Below are 22,838 nucleotides of genomic sequence, written 5' to 3'. Positions count from 1 at the left end.
GTATTATAATTCAACAATCAAGGAATAAATAGCTCACCATAGCTCTGTCAACGCATTTCGGCCCTCAAGAGAGGCCTTTATCAAGACTATAGTATGGTGTGGGTGAGCTGAAGACTTTATACCTTTCTCTAACCAATCAAATTGCATTGAAATTGCGCCAAATTTTTGCGCCAAAATTTCGCGCCAAAAATGTGGTGCCGGAAGTGTTGAGCCGGAAGTGTTGAGCCGGAAGTGCTCATCTGTATAAAAAAAAAAAAAAAAAAATAAAACAAAAAAAAGTTCACATTTGTCTCTGTATCATTTAGATAAGGCTTTTATTTAGAGTTTGTCTATGTCTATGTTTATTAAACATTGTCTATGTTGTTCCTAATGTGTTTATTCGTGTTATGTGCCTTAGTAGTTAGCTGTGGGGTCAAATGTTATGGTTTGCCGGTGTTTTTTTTAACCGGAAATGGCCGCTGAGATGTAAACATCCGGTTAAGCTATATCGGATGTTATGGGTGAGGCGGAAGTGGTATTTACTCTGTACCAATCAGATCCGGAGGGGCAGAAAGCAGTTATCCCACATGTAGAGCCAGTTTTACAACTTGGCATGAAATATATGACAAAATACCGGTACGTTTCTGAACCGGAAGTAGCCGGAAAAAGTAAGATACTTTAACATCCGGTAAGATTGAGCCGGATGTTGCACCTTACCGGTCATGGTTAAACCGGAAGTGGTGTGTATCCTAGCCTATTCAAATTCAAAGGGACAAAAAGTGTTAACCTTGGTATTTGTCTAGTGAACAAAATCAATGTAGGGATCACGGTACAGAGAGTGTATATTGTAAAATACACAGTTTATATATATTGGAAAATATATATATATATCGAAAAATACATAATCTAATAAATAGAGATCTAAAAACCTTAAAGGAACTTTTGGAAACTTTCTAAAAAACTTTTTAGGATAAAAATATAAAAGATATGTAGTATAAAGAAAAACTTTTTTACAATGCATCTATGATTGGTTAGAAAATCTATAGAAGGAGTACATTTGTATCAACCTGTATTCTCTTTTTGTCATGTGCAATATTGGGTATTGGAAGTCTTATTTTCTATCTAAATGTGCCTGGTATAAAAATTAGTTAACCATGTGCGCACTATGATAGGAGTTTTTTGAAATCTGATGTGGATATGAAGGAAACTTGTCTCATACAAGTATATGAATGTATTTATGTAGATTGTGAGATCAATGGGTACTTTTATCGATCTAATTGATTAGTTGTCTTTTGGGGAATTGTGAATTTAAATTTGTTATGAGGTGTATTCATGTTGTTGGTATTGGGATTATGTTACCTCTATACACATTTTAAATTGTGTTTATATTCTTATGAAGAGTCAGGCTTCGGTTACTTTCTAACTTATTCTGTTAGATATTTCCCAGATGGAGAGGTTGCTAAGTCAAGTGTCTCTTATGCTGTTGACATATTATGGGATCATATCTTGTTAATATTATTGGCATCTCATATGCTGTTGACATATTAGGGGATCATATCTTGTTAATGTTATTGGCATCTATATAGTCTCTCTGTATGTGTAATAAGGTTTGTTGGAACTCATCTTATGGCTATTTGAGTAGAGCAATAAAAATAAAGATGATTAGATTGGCTTTAGAGATCCTAATATAGATCTTTGTGTGGATCTATGCAGGACATCTTCATTAGATATATTTTGTTCTTGTCGTGTCATATATTGACCTCGTTATGTTTTCTTTATTGTTTTCCTTCTGTATGAGGGCAGCAGTGTTTTCCGAATAGATATTCAGAAGTCAAATTTATGTGTGTTTCAAGCTTAAAAGATGTGAGAGGTCTTCCTTGTTGTTCAGACCCTTCGGGTAGAGACAATCCAGCTCAAATATCCATCTGGATTCCGCGATTAGGAGCTTCTTTTCATAGTTGCCTCCCCTCCAATTAGGCTTTACTATCTGGATACCATAGAAGTTTAGATCCTTGATGTTTCCTTTGTGTTTAATAGAAAAGTGTCTATACAGTGCGGTGTCTGTGCTGCCATGTTCAATCTGTAGCACATGTTCCCGTATTCTGTCTTTTAGGCATCTCGAGGTTTGTCCGACGTATTGTAGTCCACATTTGCATTGTATTATGTAAATTACCCCCTTGCTGCTGCATCTGATCAGATCCTTTATTTCATGTTTGATACTGGAGTTGTGCGGTGAAAAGTTTTTGATTTTCAAGCCTCTCTTACACGCCTTGCAGCTCGGGCATGGGAAAAAACCTTTTATGGGTTTCCCGGATATATCTCTCGTCTGAGGTGTTGTTGGGCGTGGAATGCTAGGAGATAGAATGTTCTTAAGGTTATCTGATTTTCTATAGATAAATTTCGGTCTGTTGATGAGTGTTTCGCCAATTGTGTCGTCATCCTTCAGTAGATGCCAGTGCTTTTCTATTATTTTCTCGATGGTTCTCCTGTTTTCGCTGTACTGCGTGATAAAGGCAACCTCTATGGAGTCGGTGTTCATGTCTCTCCTAATTCTCTTGTCTTTATACTTGAGAAGTTCCTTGCGATCCTTTTGCCTGACTTCTTCTATATCTTTGTGGAGTTTTTCCTCTTCATATCCTCTCTCAAGAAAGCGTTTTTTCAGTTCTTCCGCCTGGGTTTCCCATAAAATGGGGTCCGAACAGTTCTTTTTCAATCTTAGTAACTGTCCCTTTGGTATATTCTCCTTCCATTTGAAATGATGGCAGCTGTCCCTGTGGACATAGTTGTTACAATCCACAGGTTTAAAAAATGTTGAAGTCTGAAGTTTCCCATTTTTGATGGTAATTTTTAGATCGAGGAATGTGATTTCCTTGTCACTGATCTCGTAGGTAAATTTCAGGTTGTTGGTGTTGTTATTCATAACCCTTATAGTGTGTTCTAAATCTTCTTTGGAGCCTTTCCATATCAGGAGGATGTCATCTATGTACCTGTAGTAGGAGACTAGGTCCGCGCCGGCTGGGCACGACTCCCAAAATATGTGTTCCCATTTGCCCATGTAAAGGTTCGCATAGCTCGGCGCGAACCTAGTCCCCATGGCGGTGCCGCACAGCTGTCTATAAAATACTGCGTCACAGTTTGCAGAACGTGAAGACGGAGAGCTTCATTCTGTGGGTGACGGTTCTGATCCAAATAAACTGGACTCAGACATTTCAAATTTTAAATTTAAGCTTGAGAACCTCCGTGTGTTACTAGGGGAGGTATTAGCGGCTCTGAATGATTGTAACACAGTTGCAATCCCAGAAAAAATGTGTAGGTTGGATAAATATTTTGCGGTACCGACGAGTACTGACGTTTTTCCTATACCTAAGAGACTTACTGACATTGTTACTAAGGAGTGGGATAGACCCGGTGTGCCTTTCTCACCCCCTCCTATATTCAGAAAAATGTTTCCAATAGACGCCGCCACACGGGACTTATGGCAAATGGTCCCTAAGGTGGAGGGAGCAGTTTCTACTTTAGCTAAGCGTACCACTATCCCAGTGGAGGATAGCTGTGCTTTTTCAGATCCAATGGATAAAAAATTAGAGGGTTACCTTAAGAAAATGTTTGTTCAACAAGGGTTTATATTGCAACCTCTTGCATGTATTGCGCCTGTCACGGCTGCAGCAGCATTTTGGTTTGAGTCTCTGGAAGAGACACTTCAATCATCCACACTAGATGACATCACACACAAACTTAAATTCCTTAAGTTAGCTAATTCATTTATTTCAGATGCCGTAGTACATTTAACTAAACTTGCGGCTAAAAATTCAGGATTCGCCATTCAGGCACGCAGAGCTCTGTGGCTAAAATCCTGGTCAGCTGATGTTACGTCTAAATCTAAATTGCTTAATATTCCTTTCAAAGGGCAGACCTTATTCGGGCCCGGCTTGAAAGAGATTATTGATGACATTACAGGAGGTAAAGGTCATGCCCTGCCTCAGGACAAGGCCAAAGCCAAGGCTAGACAGTCCAATTTTCGTTCCTTTCGTAATTTCAAAGCAGAAGCAGCATCAACTTCCTCTGCACCAAAACAGGAAGGAGCTGTTGCTCGCTACAGACAAGGCTGGAAACCTAACCAGTCCTGGAACAGGGGCAAACAGGCCAGAAAACCTGCTGCTGCCCCTAAGACAGCATGAATTGAGGGCCCCCGATCCGGGACCGGATCTAGTGGGGGGCAGACTTTCCCTCTTCGCCCAGGCTTGGGCAAGAGATGTTCAGGATCCCTGGGCGTTAGAGATCATATCTCAGGGATACCTTCTGGACTTCAAATCCTCTCCCCCAAGAGGGAGATTTCATCTGTCAAGGTTGTCAACAAACCTAACAAAGAAGGAAGCGTTTCTACGCTGCATACAAGATCTTTTATTAATGGGAGTGATCCATCCAGTTCCGCGGTTGGAACAAGGACAAGGGTTTTACTCAAATCTGTTTGTAGTTCCCAAAAAGAGGGAACCTTCAGGCCAATCTTGGATTTAAAGATCCTAAACAAATTCCTAAGAGTTCCATCGTTCAAGAAGGAAACTATTCGAACAATTTTGCCCATGATCCAAGAGGGTCAGTACTTGACCACAGTGGATTTAAAGGATGCTTACCTTCACATACCGATTCACAGAAGTCATTACCGGTATCTAAGGTTTGCCTTTTTAGACAGGCATTACCAGTTTGTAGCTCTTCCATTCGGACTGGCTACGGCTCCAAGAATCTTAACAAAGGTTCTGGGCACTCTTCTGGCGGTACTAAGACCGCGAGGAATTTCAGTAGCTCCGTACTTAGACGACATACTGATACAAGCTTCAAGCTTTCAAACTGCCAAATCTCATACAGAGATAGTACTGGCATTTCTAAGGTCGCATGGATGGAAAGTGAACGAAGAGAAAAGTTCTCTCTTTCCACTCACAAGAGTTCCCTTCCTGGGGACTCTGATAGATTCTGTAGAAATGAAGATTTACCTGACAGAGGACAGGTTAACAAAACTTCAAAATGCATGCCGTGTCCTTCATTCCATTCAAGAGACCAGAAATTCTCTTCTATGGTGGCTTTATCGGCCACATCTGTCCAGGGGAATGCCATTCAGCAGGCCAGACTGGTCAATTGTAACAACAGACGCCAGCCTACTAGGTTGGGGCGCTGTCTGGAATTCTCTGAAGGCTCAGGGACTATGGAATCAGGAGGAGAGTCTTCTTCCAATAAACATTCTGGAATTGAGAGCAGTCCTCAATGCTCTTCTGGCTTGGCCCCAGTTAGCAACTCGGGGGTTCATCAGGTTCCAGTCGGACAACATCACGACTGTAGCTTATATCAACCATCAGGGAGGGACAAGAAGCTCCCTAGCAATGATGGAAGTATCGAAGATAATTCGCTGGGCAGAGTCTCACTCTTGCCACCTGTCTGCAATCCACATCCCGGGAGTGGAGAACTGGGAGGCGGATTTCTTAAGTCGTCAGACTTTTCATCCGGGGGAGTGGGAACTTCATCCAGAGGTCTTTGCCCAAATACTTCCACGTTGGGGCAAACCAGAGATAGATCTCATGGCGTCTCGACAGAACGCCAAGCTTCCGCGCTACGGGTCCAGATCCAGGGATCCGGGAGCGGTCCTGATAGATGCCTTGACAGCACCATGGACCTTCAGGATGGCTTATGTGTTTCCACCTTTCCCGATGCTTCCTCGATTGATTGCCAGAATCAAACAGGAGAAAGCATCAGTGATTCTAATAGCGCCTGCATGGCCACGCAGGACTTGGTATACAGATCTGGTGGACATGTCATTCTGTCCACCTTGGTCGTTACCTCTGAAACAGGACCTTCTGATTCAGGGTCCTTTCAAACATCAAAATCTAACTTCTCTGAAGCTGACTGCTTGGAAATTGAACGCTTGATCTTATCAAAGCATGGTTTTTCTGAGTCAGTTATTGATACCTTAATACAGGCTAGGAAGCCTGTCACCAGAAAGATTTACCATAAAATATGGCGTAAATACCTATATTGGTGCGAATCCAAAGGTTACTCTTGGAGTAAGGTTAGGATTCCTAGGATATTGTCTTTTCTACAAGAAGGTTTAGAAAAGGGGTTATCCGCTAGTTCCTTAAAGGGACAGATCTCAGCTCTGTCCATTCTGTTACACAAGCGTCTGTCAGAAGTTCCAGACGTTCAGGCTTTTTGTCAGGCTTTGGCCAGGATTAAACCTGTGTTTAAAGCTGTGGCTCCACCATGGAGTTTAAACCTTGTTCTTAACGTTTTACAGGGTGTTCCGTTTGAACCCCTTCATTCCATTGATATAAAGTTGTTATCTTGGAAAGTTCTATTTTTAATGGCTATTTCCTCGGCTCGAAGAGTCTCTGAGTTATCAGCCTTACATTGTGATTCTCCTTATTTGATTTTTCACTCGGATAAGGTAGTTCTGCGTACTAAGCCTGGGTTCTTACCTAAGGTAGTCACTAACAGGAATATCAATCAGGAGATTGTTGTTCCATCCTTGTGCCCAAATCCTTCTTCGAGGAAGGAACGTCTTTTGCACAATCTGGATGTAGTTCGTGCCCTTAAATTTTATTTACAGGCAACTAAAGATTTTCGACAAACGTCTTACCTGTTTGTCGTTTACTCTGGTCAGAGGAGAGGTCAAAAAGCTTCTGCTACCTCTCTCTCTTTTTGGCTTCGTAGCATAATTCGTTTAGCTTATGAGACTGCTGGACAGCAGCCTCCTGAAAGAATTACAGCTCATTCCACTAGAGCTGTGGCTTCCACTTGGGCCTTTAAGAATGAGGCCTCTGTTGAACAGATTTGCAAGGCTGCAACTTGGTCTTCGCTTCATACTTTTTCCAAATTTTACAAATTTGACACTTTTGCTTCCTCAGAGGCTATTTTTGGGAGAAAGGTTCTTCAGGCAGTGGTTCCTTCTGTATAAAGAGCCTGCCTATCCCTCCCGTCATCCGTGTACTTTTGCTTTGGTATTGGTATCCCACAAGTAATGATGACCCGTGGACTGATCACACTTAACAGAAGAAAACATAATTTATGCTTACCTGATAAATTCCTTTCTTCTGTAGTGTGATCAGTCCACGGCCCGCCCTGTTTTTTAAGGCAGGTAAATATTTTTTAAATTATACTCCAGTCACCACTACACCCTTGGCTTCTCCTTTCTCGTTGGTCCTTGGTCGAATGACTGGAGGTGACGTAGAGGGGAGGAGCTATATAGCAACTCTGCTGGGTGAATCCTCTTGCACTTCCTGTAGGGGAGCAGTTAATATCCCACAAGTAATGATGACCCGTGGACTGATCACACTACAGAAGAAAGGAATTTATCAGGTAAGCATAAATTATGTTTTTATCCCTACAGGGAATGTTTTTGATGTAATGGGCATATATGAAAAACGCTATTTGGGTAGTAGTAACAATTCTTCTTTTACCATTTTTTAATGTGTTCCCTTATATTTCCATCTAAAGGGGAGGAGAGTCCACGGCCTCATTCATTACTTTTGGGAATTCAGAACCTGGCCACCAGGAGGAGGCAATGACACCCCAGCCAAAGGCTTAAATACCTCCCCCACTTCCCTCATCCCCCAGTCATTCTTTACCTTTCGTCCCAGGAGGTTGGCAGAGAAGTGTCAGAAGGTTTTGATAGTCTCTTATGGGGGGTAGTACTCTTCAGCATGGGAGTGGAGTTTTAAGTAGTCCTGTCAGCCTCTCAGTGAGAGCATGGGTGAAAGTTAGAGTCTAAAGATGCAGAGTCTTTCTGCAAAACCATCCTGACTCATATTAACAGCTCCACAAGCAATCAGCGTTGTCGAGTTTAGCTGCCTGCTTTTTTCTCTCAAGTCCATGGCAGAAGTGACGCTACTATGTGTCACACTTGAAGGGCGGTGTCCCTGTTCCACGGCGTAGATTCTGGTAAGATCGTTTTATTTTACTTTCATTATGGATGTATTGTAATTACAACTGTTTATCCGAGAGGGGCTACAACCTTTCGAGGATAATTTTAACATAGGGTCTCAGTGAGGCTCCTTTTTGTATCTAGGAATCAAGGGTTAATATCTCCTGAGGGGGTTATTGAACAGAGGGGTTTATAATCATGTTTGTTATGTGATTCTGTCTACTACTGTGTAGTGTTGCTCCGGCTCATGGCTATTTTGGAATATAATGGCCTATGTCTAGTGACGCAGCCTTTACGGTGGGGCATGCTTTTGCATAGTCTTCACGGTTTATCTTGTGACCTCATTTCCGCTTTCCTGACTGTGTGGCGACGGAGAAATCCTGGTCTGCTGGTGTCTGGTTCTCTGGAGGTGGTGAGTGCCCCAGCCATTGGGGGTGTAAGGTGCTGTTTAGATTTTTCTTATTGGTCCATTTTTTATTCAGTGTCCCAGTTATGGAGGATTCTGATTTTTTGGAGACGGATGTCTCTGATTCAGACTCTACTTCTTGCAAAGAATATTAATTGGCCCGGGTGATACATGCCCATCAGTTATGTTCTGAATGCCGTTTTAGAGTGCTCTGTTCTTCGGGATCGGGGAATCAAGTGCCCACTGAGCCATCTGTCTCTGGGGATTCTATTTCTCATGAGACAAGTTCCTTACCACCAACTCTTACTACGCATGCAGGTAACCCAAACACTACTTATCCTTCTAGGGAGTGTGGCCTGTTCCCACCGGAGGTTACGACTCGGTTTCGCATGGCCATATCTTTGGCGCTAGCGCATCTGCACCTCCCGGGAGTGTGCTTACGATATTGTCTGTGTTCCGTTAACCGGGGCTCATCAAGCATGGGATCGCCTGGTCCAATTCAGCCCTCCGGGGGAGCGACTGCCCCTGAGGCCTCGGGGGGTCAACCTTCAGGGCCGGTGTTTTCTTTTGTCCCGGCGAAGGTATGTTGCGTCTTTCCTTATAGACTGGTGCGCCTTCGTGTTCTATTAAGGCACGTTTTTGGCGTTGCTGGAGGATCCCACTCTTAATGGGTCTGGGGATTCTCAGTCTTAATCTTCGACTGGCTTGCATGCATAGACATAAGGGGATGAAGTAATCTTCTTATAGTCTTTGTTATTTGTGTATCTTTTTCCAGTTCTGAGCTTGGAAGTCTCGGACCCCTGTTTGGCTGGTCCTGCGGGTCTGTCCGTTATTCCTGGGCGATAACCTATGGGTTGCCTTACCTTTTATTTTCATCCGGTGAGGATGATTTTTATTTGGTCTAAAGCTCATGTTGTGGCCTGATGTTTCCTTCAGGAACTATCTTCTCTGGAATTGATACTCGCGATTTTGTGGTCGCACTGTTTACAAAAGTCTGTCTGACTGTTCTGTATCCCTCCATATTGGGGGAGGCTCTATGGGGCCTTGACAGTGCTGGGACCCTTGGTTTCAGGCTGGTCCTAACTGGGTACAAATCCTTCTGTCTTTGAGACCTAATTCAGACACGTGGCGCCTTTTTATGTCCGGTTGGTCTGGTGAGGGCACCTAGTGATCACAATATGATTTGTGTTGTTTACTTGTTTTATTTTACAAGCTTCAACTAGCATCCTGAGAGAGACTTGAGGGTCCGTGGTTGCTTGGGGTATGGGGTCAGTCTTCATTCACCTTTCAAGCTAGTAGGCCGGTACTCCATTTCCCATTTTTCCGGGAACTAGACTGTTCCTTCCCGTTGTGGGTTAGAGGCTTGGAGAATTTAGGTCCTTCATACTGCCGTTCTTACGGTTTTGCCTTTCATGGTCTCTGGAAGTGTCCTTTTAGAACTTGTTCCTTTTAGAGGTTCTCTTCCTTTGGGTCGAGACTTAATGGACTTCGTCCGTTTTTTCTGGGGACTTTTGCTGCTTATTTAGGAAGTAAAGGCCGTGAGGCTCAGTCTTCCTTTGGGAGTTAATCGTCTTCATATCAGGGGCGATGGGAGGTGTTATCTCTTTTTCCAAGCTTTTTGCTTAGGGGATGTTTTTCTGCCTGGGTTCGGGATGCTTTGCATTCTTCTCCCTTGGGTGTGGTCCTCTGGAATGTTAATTTGAGACGATTATGGAGACTAGCCTTTCTTTCTACTCTCTTTCGGGTGACTCTGTTCTCATTTTCCTTAGTGTTGCTCTTGGGGCCTTTGGACTCTGGAGAAATTGCTTGACTTTGTCGCGGCCTATCACCTTGTTGGGGGGGGGGGTGTTGACCTCCGGCTAAGGGTGTTCTCTTCCCTTTGGGCTGGGAATTACGAGTGAGTCCTGTACCCGTTCTCCGGGTTTCCTGGTTCTCATCCCCTGTGAGTCTGATTGCTTCAGACAGGGTATCTTGTGTTCCCTGGGGGTGTCGTTCTAGGATGATTCTGGGTCCTGGTTTCTTGTCTTTCTGAGATGTCTGGAGACTTATGATCCTGTGGACTGGTTCGGGACGAACCAGTTTTTTCAGGGACCCTATGTTGTGACATAGGGGCTAGCTCATTGGGCTTGCAAGCTGGAAGGCCAGCGTTTACATCCACCTTTGGGTACTGGTTATAAACTTTAAGGCCTGACTTGTCCTTCGGACGGAGTGTGCTCCTCTTCATGGGGAGTTTTTTCTCTGTGGTGTGGATGATTTTTTTCATTCGGTCCGTGTTTTGATCATACTATGGCTTCATGTCTTGTGGACATGTACGCTGTTCTTATCTGTTCCCTTCCCTTTTGAGGGGATAGTTTGTCTTCCTTATGAGCTGGGGTTTCCTCTCTCTGGAGGGTCTTTGTCCTGCCCTGTGTGTAGGAGGTTAGATCAGGTGGCTTATTTCTGCAAAGGCTAGCATCTGCTGCTCTGTGGGCTCTGTTCCACCTGTTGGATTTTGATCTCTCTACATAGAGACTGTCTAAGAGAGTTGTGACAGGTCTTCCTATGGATCTATTGCACTTTTCTCTGTTCCAGGTCCCAGGGGGTTCTCCTTGGGAGTGCCTTATTTTGGAGGAGCAGATTGGGTTGGCACCCAAGCTCTTTTTTGACCAAAATGTTTCTGTGACCAAAATTTTGGTGCATCTCTACGTAAAACAACATTAAATATCAATATACTGTATTATTTTTTATTTAGTTCTGTGTAACAGAATCAGATTTAAAAAATTTTTTTCTAGTTAGCCAAATAAAGTATAGTCCTAGAAAACTATTATTATATGCAAAACAGTAAGTCAAGAAATTAACTCAAACAGCAGCTCTTGGCTAGCATCAAATTTGAAATTTGCTACACAATAATTTTACCGAAAACAGGCAGGAAAACCGAAATAGCAAAAAAATGCTATTTTCGGCCGAAACTTTTCCGTGGCTGAAATTTCAGTGAATCCCTAGTAATGAAAATGATTAACATGTAATATATAATAATAAGATCATAAATTATTATTTTCTAGTATTGTAGCTAAAATATACAGATAAGTGTATGTTTAATTTAGTGATGTGTTAAACATATGATAAATGTTAATGAAACAAATGTTTAGTAAGCAAATATTTATATGTATTTTGCAATTGTGTGTGCTTTTTTAAACATAGAGTGATATGTCTTATCGACTAATGGATTTAAAAGTCATCTGTTTAACCCTAATGCTTTTTTTTTCTATTTTGTTTCTGTCTATTTACGCATTGTTATTTTTTTCACAGGCTTGCAAAAGCCCAATTTGCTTAGACCTGTCTGTGAACCTTTCACATGGAAGATTAACTGGGAACAAAGTTGTCAACTGGGATATAAAGGTATATTTATAAATCTGCCAGTGAGTTCCATAATGCATTGCTACAAGTAAGCAGGAACGATAAGTGTATTCAAGCACAATTAAAATTATATTTTTTTCTCTCTATTAATTTCTTCCTCCAGGACATGATAAACTGTATTGGGGGGTTGAATACATTATTTCCATTGCTGGAGCAGATCAGCTGCCTGAATGAATTCTCATGGGACAAATCTGAGGCTATTGCACTGCCTCCTGAACTTCTAACACCTTTGGAAGGAGATTTTGTTGTACTGACATCCCCAAAAGCTTCAGGTATTAGTTTGGTTCAATACAGGACATTGCTTCAAAACTCACCTAATACATTCCTAAGTATTTGCCACCATGTTACACATCAACACTATACTTACAACAAGATTACTGCACTAGATTGATTAGTATACTGTAAGGGACAGTTTACCCTAAATTTATCTCTCCTTTAATTTGTCCCTAAGGATCCATTTTACCTGCCAGAGTGCATTAAATTACTAACAGTTACTTTACATTTGTATTGATATACATATATATACATACACACACACACACAAACAAATAGAAAAAACAAGTGGGCCGTTCTTTTTTTCCCTTTGATCTGACACGTTTTGTGCACATGTGCTTCCCCAGAGCTCCTCTGAGTATCCTTCACTTATATTGGCACCCTTGGTAAATAAATAAAATAAATGATTGTGCCAACCACATTTAACAAAGATTATTTATTTCTCCAACATAGGTGTGTCCGGTCCACGGCGTCATCCTTACTTGTGGGATATTCTCTTCCCCAACAGGAAATGGCAAAGAGCCCAGCAAAGCTGGTCACCTGATCCCTCCTAGGCTCCGCCTACCCCAGTCATTCTCTTTGCCGTTGCACAGGCAACATCTCCACGGAGATGGTTAAGAGTTTTTTGGTGTTTAAATGTAGTTTTTATTCTTCAATCAAGAGTTTGTTATTTTAAAATAGTGCTGGTATGTACTATTTACTCTGAAACAGAAAAGAGATGAAGATTTCTGTTTGTAAGAGGAAGATGATTTTAGCAACCGTTACTAAAATCGATGGCTGTTTCCACACAGGACTGTTGAGATGAATTAACTTCAGTTGGGGGAAACAGTGGGCAGACTTTGCTGCTTGAGGTATGACACATTTCTAACAAGACTTGGTAATGCTGGAAGCTGTCATTTTCCCTATGGGAACCGGTAAGCCATTTTCTTAGTTTAGTATAAGAATAAAGTGCTTCACAAGGGCTTTAAAGACTGGTAGACATTTTTCTGGGCTAAAACGATTACTTTATAAGTATATTTAGTGGATTATAACTATAAATAGTTCTTTTAATCTTGGGGATGTATTAAAAAAACGGCAGGCACTGTTTTGGACACCTTTTTCACTGGGGGCCTTTTCTAGTCATAGGCAGAGCCTCATTTTCGCGCCACTAATGCGCAGTTGTTTTTGGAAAGCAAGGCATGCAGATGCATGTGTGAGGAGCTAAGAACCACTGAAAAAGCTTATTGAAGGCGTCATTTGGTATTGTATTCCCCTCTGGGCTTGGTTGGGTCTCAGCAAAGCAGATACCAAGGACTGTATAGGGGTTAAATGTAAAAACGGCTCCGGTTCCGTTATTTTAAGAGTTAAAGCTTTCAAATTTGGTGTGCAATACTTTTAAGGCTTTAAGACACTGTGGTGAAATTTTGGTGAATTTTGAACAATTCCTTCATACTTTTTCACATATTCGGTAATAAAGTGTGTTCAGTTTAAAATTTAAAGTGACAGTAACGGTTTTATTTTAAAACGTTTTTTGTGCTTTGTTATCAAGTTTATGCCTGTTAACATGTCTGAACCATCAGATAGACAATGTTCTGTATGTTTGAAAGCCAAGGTTCCTCCCCATTTAAATATATGTGATGAATGTGACATAGTGTCCAAACAAAGTAGGGACAATGATGCCACTGATAATGATGTTGCCCAAGATGATTCCTCAAGCGAGGGGAGTAAGCATGGTACTGCATCATCCCCTTCTGTGTCTACACCAGTCTTGCCCACACAAGAGGTCCCTAGTACATCTAGTGCGCCAATCCTTCTTACTATGCAACAATTAACGGCTGTAATGGATAATTCTATTAAAAACATTTTGTCCAAAATGCCCAATTATCAGAGAAAGCGCGATTGCTCTGTTTTAGATACTGAAGAGCATGAGGACGCTGATGATAATGGTTCTGACATACCCTCACACCAATCTGAAGGGGCCAGGAGGGAGGTTTTGTCTGAGGGAGAAATTTCAGATTCAGGAAAAATTTCTCAACAAGCTGAACCTGATGTTATTACTTTTAAATTTAAATTAGAACATCTCCGCGCTCTGCTTAAGGAGGTGTTATCTACTCTGGATGATTGTGACAATTTGGTCATTCCAGAGAAATTATGTAAGATGGACAAGTTCCTAGAGGTCCCGGTGCCCCCCGATGCTTTTCCTATACCCAAGCGGGTGGCGGACATTGTAAATAAGGAATGGGAGAGGCCCGGCATACCTTTTGTTCCTCCCCCTATATTTAAGAAATTATTTCCTATGGTCGACCCCAGAAAGGACTTATGGCAGACAGTCCCCAAGGTCGAGGGGGCGGTTTCTACTCTAAACAAACGCACTACTATCCCTATAGAAGATAGTTGTGCTTTCAAAGATCCTATGGATAAAAAATTAGAGGGTTTGCTTAAAAAGATGTTTGTTCAGCAAGGTTACCTTCTACAACCAATTTCATGCATTGTTCCTGTCACTACAGCAGCGTGTTTCTGGTTCGAAGAACTAGAAAAGTCGCTCAATAAAGAATCTTCGTATGAGGAGGTTATGGACAGAGTTCAAGCACTTAAATTGGCTAACTCTTTTATCTTAGACGCCACTTTGCAATTAGCTAGATTAGCGGTGAAAAATTCAGGTTTTGCTATTGTGGCGCGCAGAGCGCTTTGGCTAAAGTCTTGGTCAGCGGATGTGTCCTCCAAGAACAAATTGCTTAATATCCCTTTCAAGGGTAAAACGCTGTTTGGCCCTGACTTGAAAGAGATTATTTCAGACATCACTGGGGGAAAGGGCCACGCCCTTCCTCAGGATAGGTCTTTTAAGGCTAAAAATAAGCCAAATTTTCGTCCCTTTCGCAGAAACGGACCAGCCTCAAATTCTACACCCTCTAAGCAAGAGGGTAATAGTTCTCAAACCAAACCAGCCTGGAGACCGATGCAAGGCTGGAACAAGGGTAAGCAGGCCAAGAAACCTGCCACTGCTACTAAAACAGCATGAAGTGTTGGCCCCCGATCCGGGACCGGATCTGGTGGGGGGCAGACTCTCTCTCTTTGCTCAGGCTTGGGCAAGAGATGTTCAGGATCCTTGGGCGCTAGAAATAGTTTCTCAAGGTTATCTCCTGGAATTCAAGGAACTACCCCCAAGGGGGAGGTTCCACAGGTCTCAATTGTCTTCAAACCAAATAAAAAGACAGGCATTCTTACATTGTGTAGAAGACCTGTTAAGAATGGGAGTGATTCATCCTGTTCCATTAGGAGAACAAGGGATGGGATTTTACTCCAATCTGTTCATAGTTCCCAAAAAAGAAGGAACATTCAGACCAATTTTAGATCTCAAGATTCTAAACAAATTTCTCAGGGTTCCATCGTTCAAAATGGAAACCATTCGAACAATTCTTCCTACCATCCAGGAAGGTCAATTCATGACCACGGTGGATTTAAAGGATGCGTATCTACATATTCCTATCCACAAGGAACATCATCGGTTCCTAAGGTTCGCCTTTCTGGACAAGCATTACCAGTTTGTGGCACTTCCATTCGGATTAGCCACTTCTCCAAGGATTTTCACAAAGGTACTAGGGTCCCTTCTAGCGGTGCTAAGACCAAGGGGCATTGCAGTAGTACCTTACTTGGACGACATACTGATTCAAGCGTCGTCTCTGTCAAAAGCAAAGGCTCATACGGACATTGTCCTAGCCTTTCTCAGATCTCACGGGTGGAAAGTGAACATAGAAAAAAGTTCTCTGTCCCCGTCAACAAGAGTTCCCTTCTTGGGAACAATAATAGACTCCTTAGAAATGAAGATTTTTCTGACAGAGGCCAGAAAATCAAAATTTCTAAGCTCTTGTCAAGTACTTCATTCTGTTCTTCTTCCTTACATAGCGCAGTGCATGGAAGTAATAGGTTTGATGGTTGCGGCAATGGACATAGTTCCTTTTGCACGAATTCATCTAAGACCATTACAACTGTGCATGCTCAGACAGTGGAATGGGGATTATACAGACTTGTCTCCGACGATCCAAGTCGATCAAAGAACCAGAGATTCACTCCGTTGGTGGCTGAACCTGGACAACCTGTCACAGGGAATGAGCTTCCGCAGACCAGAGTGGGTCATTGTCACGACCGACGCCAGTCTGGTGGGCTGGGGCGCGGTCTGGGAACCCCTGAAAGCTCAGGGTCTATGGTCTCGGGAAGAATCTCTTCTCCCGATAAACATTCTGGAACTGAGAGCGATATTCAATGCTCTCAAAGCTTGGCCTCAACTAGCAAAGGCCAAATTCATAAGGTTTCAATCAGACAACATGACGACTGTTGCATATATCAACCATCAGGGGGGAACAAGGAGTTCCCTGGCGATGGAGGAAGTGACCAAAATAATTCAATGGGCGGAGAATCACTCCTGCCACTTGTCTGCAATCCACATCCCAGGAGTGGAAAATTGGGAAGCGGATTTTCTGAGTCGTCAGACTTTCCATCCGGGGGAGTGGGAACTCCATCCGGAAATCTTTGCCCAAATAACTCAATTATGGGGCATTCCAGACATGGACCTGATGGCGTCTCGTCAGAACTTCAAGGTTCCTTGCTACGGGTCCAGATCCAGGGATCCCAAGGCGACTCTAGTAGATGCACTGATAGCGCCTTGGACCTTCAACCTAGCTTATGTATTCACACCGTTTCCTCTCATTCCCAGGCTGGTAGCCAGGATCAATCAGGAGAGGGCTTCGGTGATCTTGATAGCTCCTGCGTGGCCACGCAGAACTTGGTATGCAGACCTGGTGAATATGTCATCGGCTCCACCATGGAAGCTACCTTTGAGACAGGACCTTCTTGTTCAAGGTCCATTCGAACATCCGAATCTGGCTTCACTCCAACTGACTGCTTGGAGATTGAACGCTTGATTTTATCAAAGCGTGGGTTTTCAGATTCTGTCATTGATACTCTTATCCAGGCTAGAAAGCCTGTAACTAGGAAAATTTACCATAAAATATGGAAAAAATATATCTGTTGGTGTGAATCTAAAGGATTCCCATGGAACAAGATAAAAATTCCTAAGATTCTATCCTTTCTACAAGAGGGTTTGGAGAAAGGATTATCTGCAAGTTCTTTGAAGGGACAGATTTCTGCTTTATCTGTTTTACTTCACAAAAAGCTGGCGGCTGTGCCAGATGTTCAAGCTTTTGTTCAGGCTCTGGTTAGAATCAAGCCTGTTTACAAACCTTTGACTCCTCCTTGGAGTCTCAATTTAGTTCTTTCAGTTCTTCAAGGGGTTCCGTTTGAACCCTTACATTCCGTAGATATTAAGTTCCTATCTTGGAAAGTTTTGTTTTTGGTTGCAATTTCTTCTGCTAGAAGAGTTTCAGAGTTATCTGCTCTGCAGTGTTCTCCTCCTTATCTGGTGTTCCATGCAGATAAGGTGGTTTTGCGTACTAAACCTGGTTTTCTTCCGAAAGTTGTTTCTAACAAAAACATTAACCAGGAGATAGTTGTGCCTTCTTTGTGTCCGAATCCAGTTTCAAAGAAGGAACGTTTGTTACACAATTTGGATGTAGTTCGTGCTCTAAAATTCTATTTACAGGCTACAAAGGATTTCAGACAAACATCTTCTTTGTTTGTTGTTTATTCTGGTAAAAGGAGAGGTCAAAAAGCAACTTCTACCTCTCTCTCTTTTTGGCTTAAAAGCATCATCCGATTGGCTTATGAGACTGCCGGACGGCAGCCTCCTGAAAGAATCACAGCTCACTCCACTAGGGCTGTGGCTTCCACATGGGCCTTCAAGAACGAGGCTTCTGTTGATCAGATATGTAAGGCAGCGACTTGGTCTTCACTGCACACTTTTACCAAATTTTACAAATTTGATACTTTTGCTTCTTCTGAGGCTATTTTTGGGAGAAAGGTTTTGCAAGCCGTGGTGCCTTCCATCTAGTTGACCTGATTTGCTCCCTCCCATCATCCGTGTCCTAAAGCTTTGGTATTGGTTCCCACAAGTAAGGATGACGCCGTGGACCGGACACACCTATGTTGGAGAAAACAGAATTTATGCTTACCTGATAAATTACTTTCTCCAACGGTGTGTCCGGTCCACGGCCCGCCCTGGGTTTTTTTTAATCAGGTCTGATGAATTATTTTCTCTAACTACAGTCACCACGGTATCATATGATTTCTCCTATGCATATTCCTCCTTTACGTCGGTCGAATGACTGGGGTAGGCGGAGCCTAGGAGGGATCATGTGACCAGCTTTGCTGGGCTCTTTGCCATTTCCTGTTGGGGAAGAGAATATCCCACAAGTAAGGATGACGCCGTGGACCGGACACACCGTTGGAGAAAGTAATTTATCAGGTAAGCATAAATTCTGTTTTTTTGGATGAACCTGTATTGTTTGCTGCTGTTTAATATCCATGAGAGCAGAGTATTTTTGTGTATTATATGAATAAAAGATCAAAAGGTTAAGACAATTTTTCACAGCCTTCTTTGTTTATATGTACCAAGGGTGCCAATATTAGTAAAGAGCACTGTATGTATGTGTGTATATATATATATATATATATATATATATATATATATATGTGTGTGTGTGTCAGTGTGTAAATGTATGTATAGTTTTTAAAGCCCTTTTCAGCCTTTTTTCCCTTAACCCCTGAGACCTTATATCTTTGAGCCCTTATAACTTTTTATTGCAATTATTTTTTATAATTTGTATTAGTGTTATTATGAGTGTAACTGTACCTTTAAAGATAATTTTAATGTGTTTTGTGCAACTTTTTAGTTGAACGTAATAGTTAACCAGAGCTCTGAAGTTGCACTATACCAGTGCTTGTTAAATTGTCAAATTAGCTCTAGCAAACGTGTGCGTCATAAACCCCTTTTCGCTTGTTTGCAACAGTTAGCTCGCCACTCGTAATCTAGCTAATTTATGTGTACAGAAAGTGATAAAATAAGGAGATATGATTTCCCTGCAAGGTTAACCTGTGGTTTCAAAGAAGAGAAAAACTAGATATTTCTTATACAAAAATTAAACCTAAAGAAGCAATATCTGAAACTGGTATAACAAATTTTATAAACAGTTTTAAAGTATGCTGTCCCTTTAAAATAACTAAAACATTGTTTATTTTTGCATAATAAATATTCTTTTATGGAATTTTATGGTCATTTTGTGTCTCCTGTTTAGGCAAACAGTGTAATATATACTGATTACCCTAAAATGTACCTTCCTCCTTTACAATACAACAATACATTTGAGTGTGCTAAAATGTAATTCTATACACATTACAAGTGTACTGAGCAAGGGAGTGCACATTAATGTCAGCTGTGCTGGGAGGGAGGGTTAAAATGTATTTGATACTTATGGAGCCCACCCTGATGATGGCAGCCACCTGGCAATAGGCAGTGAGCAACCTTTGCAGCCGGATATATAACCATGTGCTCCTTGTTACCTTTATAATCAGAAGGTACATGAATGACTAACCAGATGTACAAACAGATCTAAGTTTACTAATTATCAGTTTACACTGCAAAATATAATAAATGCAGCCTGTCTTTGTATTAATGTGACTTTACTCTTACATGTAACACATTTTTCACATAGACACTTTGAAATGTAATAAAAACGGTTTCACTATACTTTTATTTGTTTTGTCCCCTTTTCATGCATTTTAGTTTTTAAAATGATGGACTTTCCAATATCTCTAAATGTGATGTGCATGACCATGTTTAAAGAGACAGTAAAGTCATAATTAGACATTCATGATTTAGACAGAGCATACGATTTTAAACAACTTTCCAGTTTACTTCTATTATTTAATTTGCTTCCTTCTCTTGTTATCCTTTGCAGTTTATATGGTTAAGTTAAGGAGCAGCAAAGAGCCTAGCTTCTAGCTGCTGATTGGTGGCTGCATATATATATATATATATATATATATATACCGATTGCCATTGGCTCACCCATGTGTTTAGTTAGAAACCAGTAGTGAATTGCTGCTCCTTCAACAAATGATACCAAGAGAATCAAGCAAATTTGATAATAGAAGTAAACTGGAAAGTTGTTTTAACATAGGTGTTCTACCTAAATCGTGAAAGAAATTGTTGTGTTTCATGTCCCTTTTAAATCTAGGTTTCTGTTATCTAAATATCTTCTGTTGAGGACAATAAGGGACATATAAAGTATGAATGCAATGACTTTGTTGAATAATGCCTTATTTGCTGCAGTGGTTTTTCAAAGAACAAAATCGCAATTTATTTAGAAGATCCAATCTACACATGAGCCTGCAGGAGATAGGTCTTGTCAGTGTCATTGTGTTAACAAAATCTCAATTTGTTGGCTTCATTCAAAAAAGATAAGATAACAGACTGTAAATGCAATACAGATAAGTGACAAGGTTAGGTTTGTGAATCTTGCCATCAGCTCTCTAATTCTTCAGGACTGTAAAATCCATTTTTCAATTTTACAAAAAAAGGGGTCAAAACATTTCTTGCAGTAGTTTTTGTTGTTGATTTATTTATAAGATGTTAGGTGTTGTTTTCAGGAGGGGGGTGTCAGTTCAGAACTGGGCATCGGGCACACCGTACCAGCTGGAAATTCAAAATATCCAGGAGAATAGATTTCAGACCACGCAGCTATGATCCCAAAAACTATTCTGTTTATTGCAAGTTGTAAGGCACTTTTTATAGCCAAGAGTTACAGCATATTGGGTTAACAAGTGACGTATTCATAATTACATCATCTTACATAGTATTTCTACAAGAACAAAGAAACTCATTTAAAATATAATTGGAAGAAAAGGAGTGTTAGGGAGTCATTTCTACAGAAATACCTAACTTCAGATAACAGTAACTGGGCCTCATAGCCCACCACAAATCAAGGCCGTTTGACATCTTGTAGAGATAACAATGCATCCAAGCACATTGTCAGGGTCATTCTCATGGCTATTCTATCTATGCAAGTCTCCCTAACATCAGCATATTTCTCACTACATAATAAACCACTATAATAAAAGATTCATTAGACAAGATGGATGCCTAAGACAAAATGGCGGTGAAGAACAAGATGGCGCTATTCATGCTAACAATTCCTAACATAAGAGATAGGAAAAGGTGCCTTTTAAAACCTCAATAATGCCAGAAATACTTCTATTTTACATTTTCAGTAATTTCAGTCACTGACAATGCCAAATTTTATAGAATTTCTTTTACGCAATTAAAGGGACACTAAACCCACATTTCTCCTGTTAAGTGTGGTCAGTCCACGGTTAATCATTACTTCTGGGATATTAACTCCTCCCCAACAGGAAGTGCAAGAGGATCACCCAGCAGAGCTGCTATATAGCTCCTCCCCTCTACGTCACACCCAGTCATTCTCTTGCACCCAACTAATAGATAGGATGTGTGAGAGGACTGTGGTGATTATACTTAGTTTTTATATCTTCAATCTAAAGTTTGTTATTTTAAAACAGCACCGGAGTGTGTTGTTCCTTCTCAGGTAGAATTTGAAGAAGAATCTACCTGAGTTTTTGTATGATTTTAGCCGGCGTAGTTAAGATCATTTTGCTGTTCTCGGCCATCTGAGGAGTGAGGTAAACTTCAGATCAGGGGACAGCGGGCAGGTTCACCTGCAATGAGGTATGTAGCAGCATATTATTTTCTGAGGAATGGAATTGACTGAGAAAATACTGCCAATACCGATATAATGTAAGTTCAGCCTTAAATGCAGTAGTAGCAACTGGTATCAGGCTGTCATGTATGTATATTTACATTTCAGTATTCTGGGGAATGGTACTTCACTGGGATAATACTGTATGCATAAAATTTTTTTAGCCTAATTTGCAGTGGGAACGACTAGCAACAGGCTTTCTAATGACACTTCATTTATTGATGTTAAACGTTTTGCTGGCATGTTAAATCGTTTAATTATCTGAGGTACTAGGTGAAAAATTGTTTTGGGCACTGTTTTTTTTCCACTTGGCGGTAGTTTTATTTAATTTAAGACAGTTTACTGATCTCCCTTACTGATGTGTGTGAGGGGGAGGGGCCTATTTTGGCGCTTTTGCTACGCATCAGAAATTCAGTCACAAGTCTGTTTTCTTCCCTGCATGATCCGGTTCGTCTCTACAGAGCTCAAGGGTCTTCAAAAGTTATTTTGAGGGAGGTAATCACTCACTGCAGACCTGTGAGATTGTGCTTTGACTGTGATAAAAAACGTTTTTATTATGTACTTTTTTTCTGCTATTTAAGGGTTGGTTATTCATTACTATGGGAGCAATCCTTTGCTAAATTGTGTTTTTAGCGGAAAGAATTTGAATTTATAATTTCTCCGGTTCATTGTTATTCAACTGTCATAACTTTTTTCTGTGCTTCTTAAAGGCACAGTACGTTTTTTCATATTACTTAAAATTGAGTTGAAAAGTATTTCCAAGTCTGCTAGTTTATTGCTAGTGTGTTAAACATGTCTGACTCAGAGGAATATCTCTGTGCTATATGTGCTAAAGCCAAAGTGGAGCCCAATAGAAATTTGTGTACTAATTGCATTGATGCTACTTTAAATAAAAGTCAATCTGTACAAATTGAACATCATTCACCAAACAACGAGGGGAATGTTGTGCCGACTAACTTGCCTCACGTGTCAGTACCTGCATCTCCCGCTCGGGTGGTGCGTGATATTGTAACGCCGAGTACTTCAGGGCGGCCATTACAAATCACATTACAGGACATGGCTAATGTTATGACTGAAGTTTTGTCTAAATTACCAGAACTTAGAGGTAAGCGTGATCACTCTGGGATGAGAACAGAGTGCGCTGATAATATTAGGGCCATGTCAGATACTGCGTCACAGTATGCAGAACATGAGGACGGAGAGCTTCAATCTGCAGGTGACGGTTCTGATCCCA

At 41.2% G+C, this 22,838-nt stretch overlaps 1 protein-coding gene across 6 annotated transcripts in view; it reads left to right on the top strand.

Annotated features, from left to right (window-relative positions):
• Nucleotides 1–22,838, top strand: part of NBEAL1 (neurobeachin like 1) — a 759,124-nt gene that overhangs the window by 323,269 nt on the left and 413,017 nt on the right. For all 6 annotated transcript variants that reach the window (XM_053698681.1, XM_053698678.1, XM_053698680.1 and 3 more), the window contains 2 exons: nucleotides 11,580–11,669; nucleotides 11,791–11,959. In XM_053698681.1, coding sequence (XP_053554656.1) covers nucleotides 11,580–11,669; nucleotides 11,791–11,959 — 259 coding nt within the window. The remainder of the gene's footprint in view (nucleotides 1–11,579; nucleotides 11,670–11,790; nucleotides 11,960–22,838) is intronic.

The sequence above is a fragment of the Bombina bombina genome, chromosome 1 (genome assembly GCF_027579735.1).
Source record: "Bombina bombina isolate aBomBom1 chromosome 1, aBomBom1.pri, whole genome shotgun sequence".
NCBI classification, from domain to species: Eukaryota; Metazoa; Chordata; class Amphibia; order Anura; family Bombinatoridae; genus Bombina; species Bombina bombina.
This window is presented reverse-complemented; position numbering and strand designations above follow the sequence as displayed.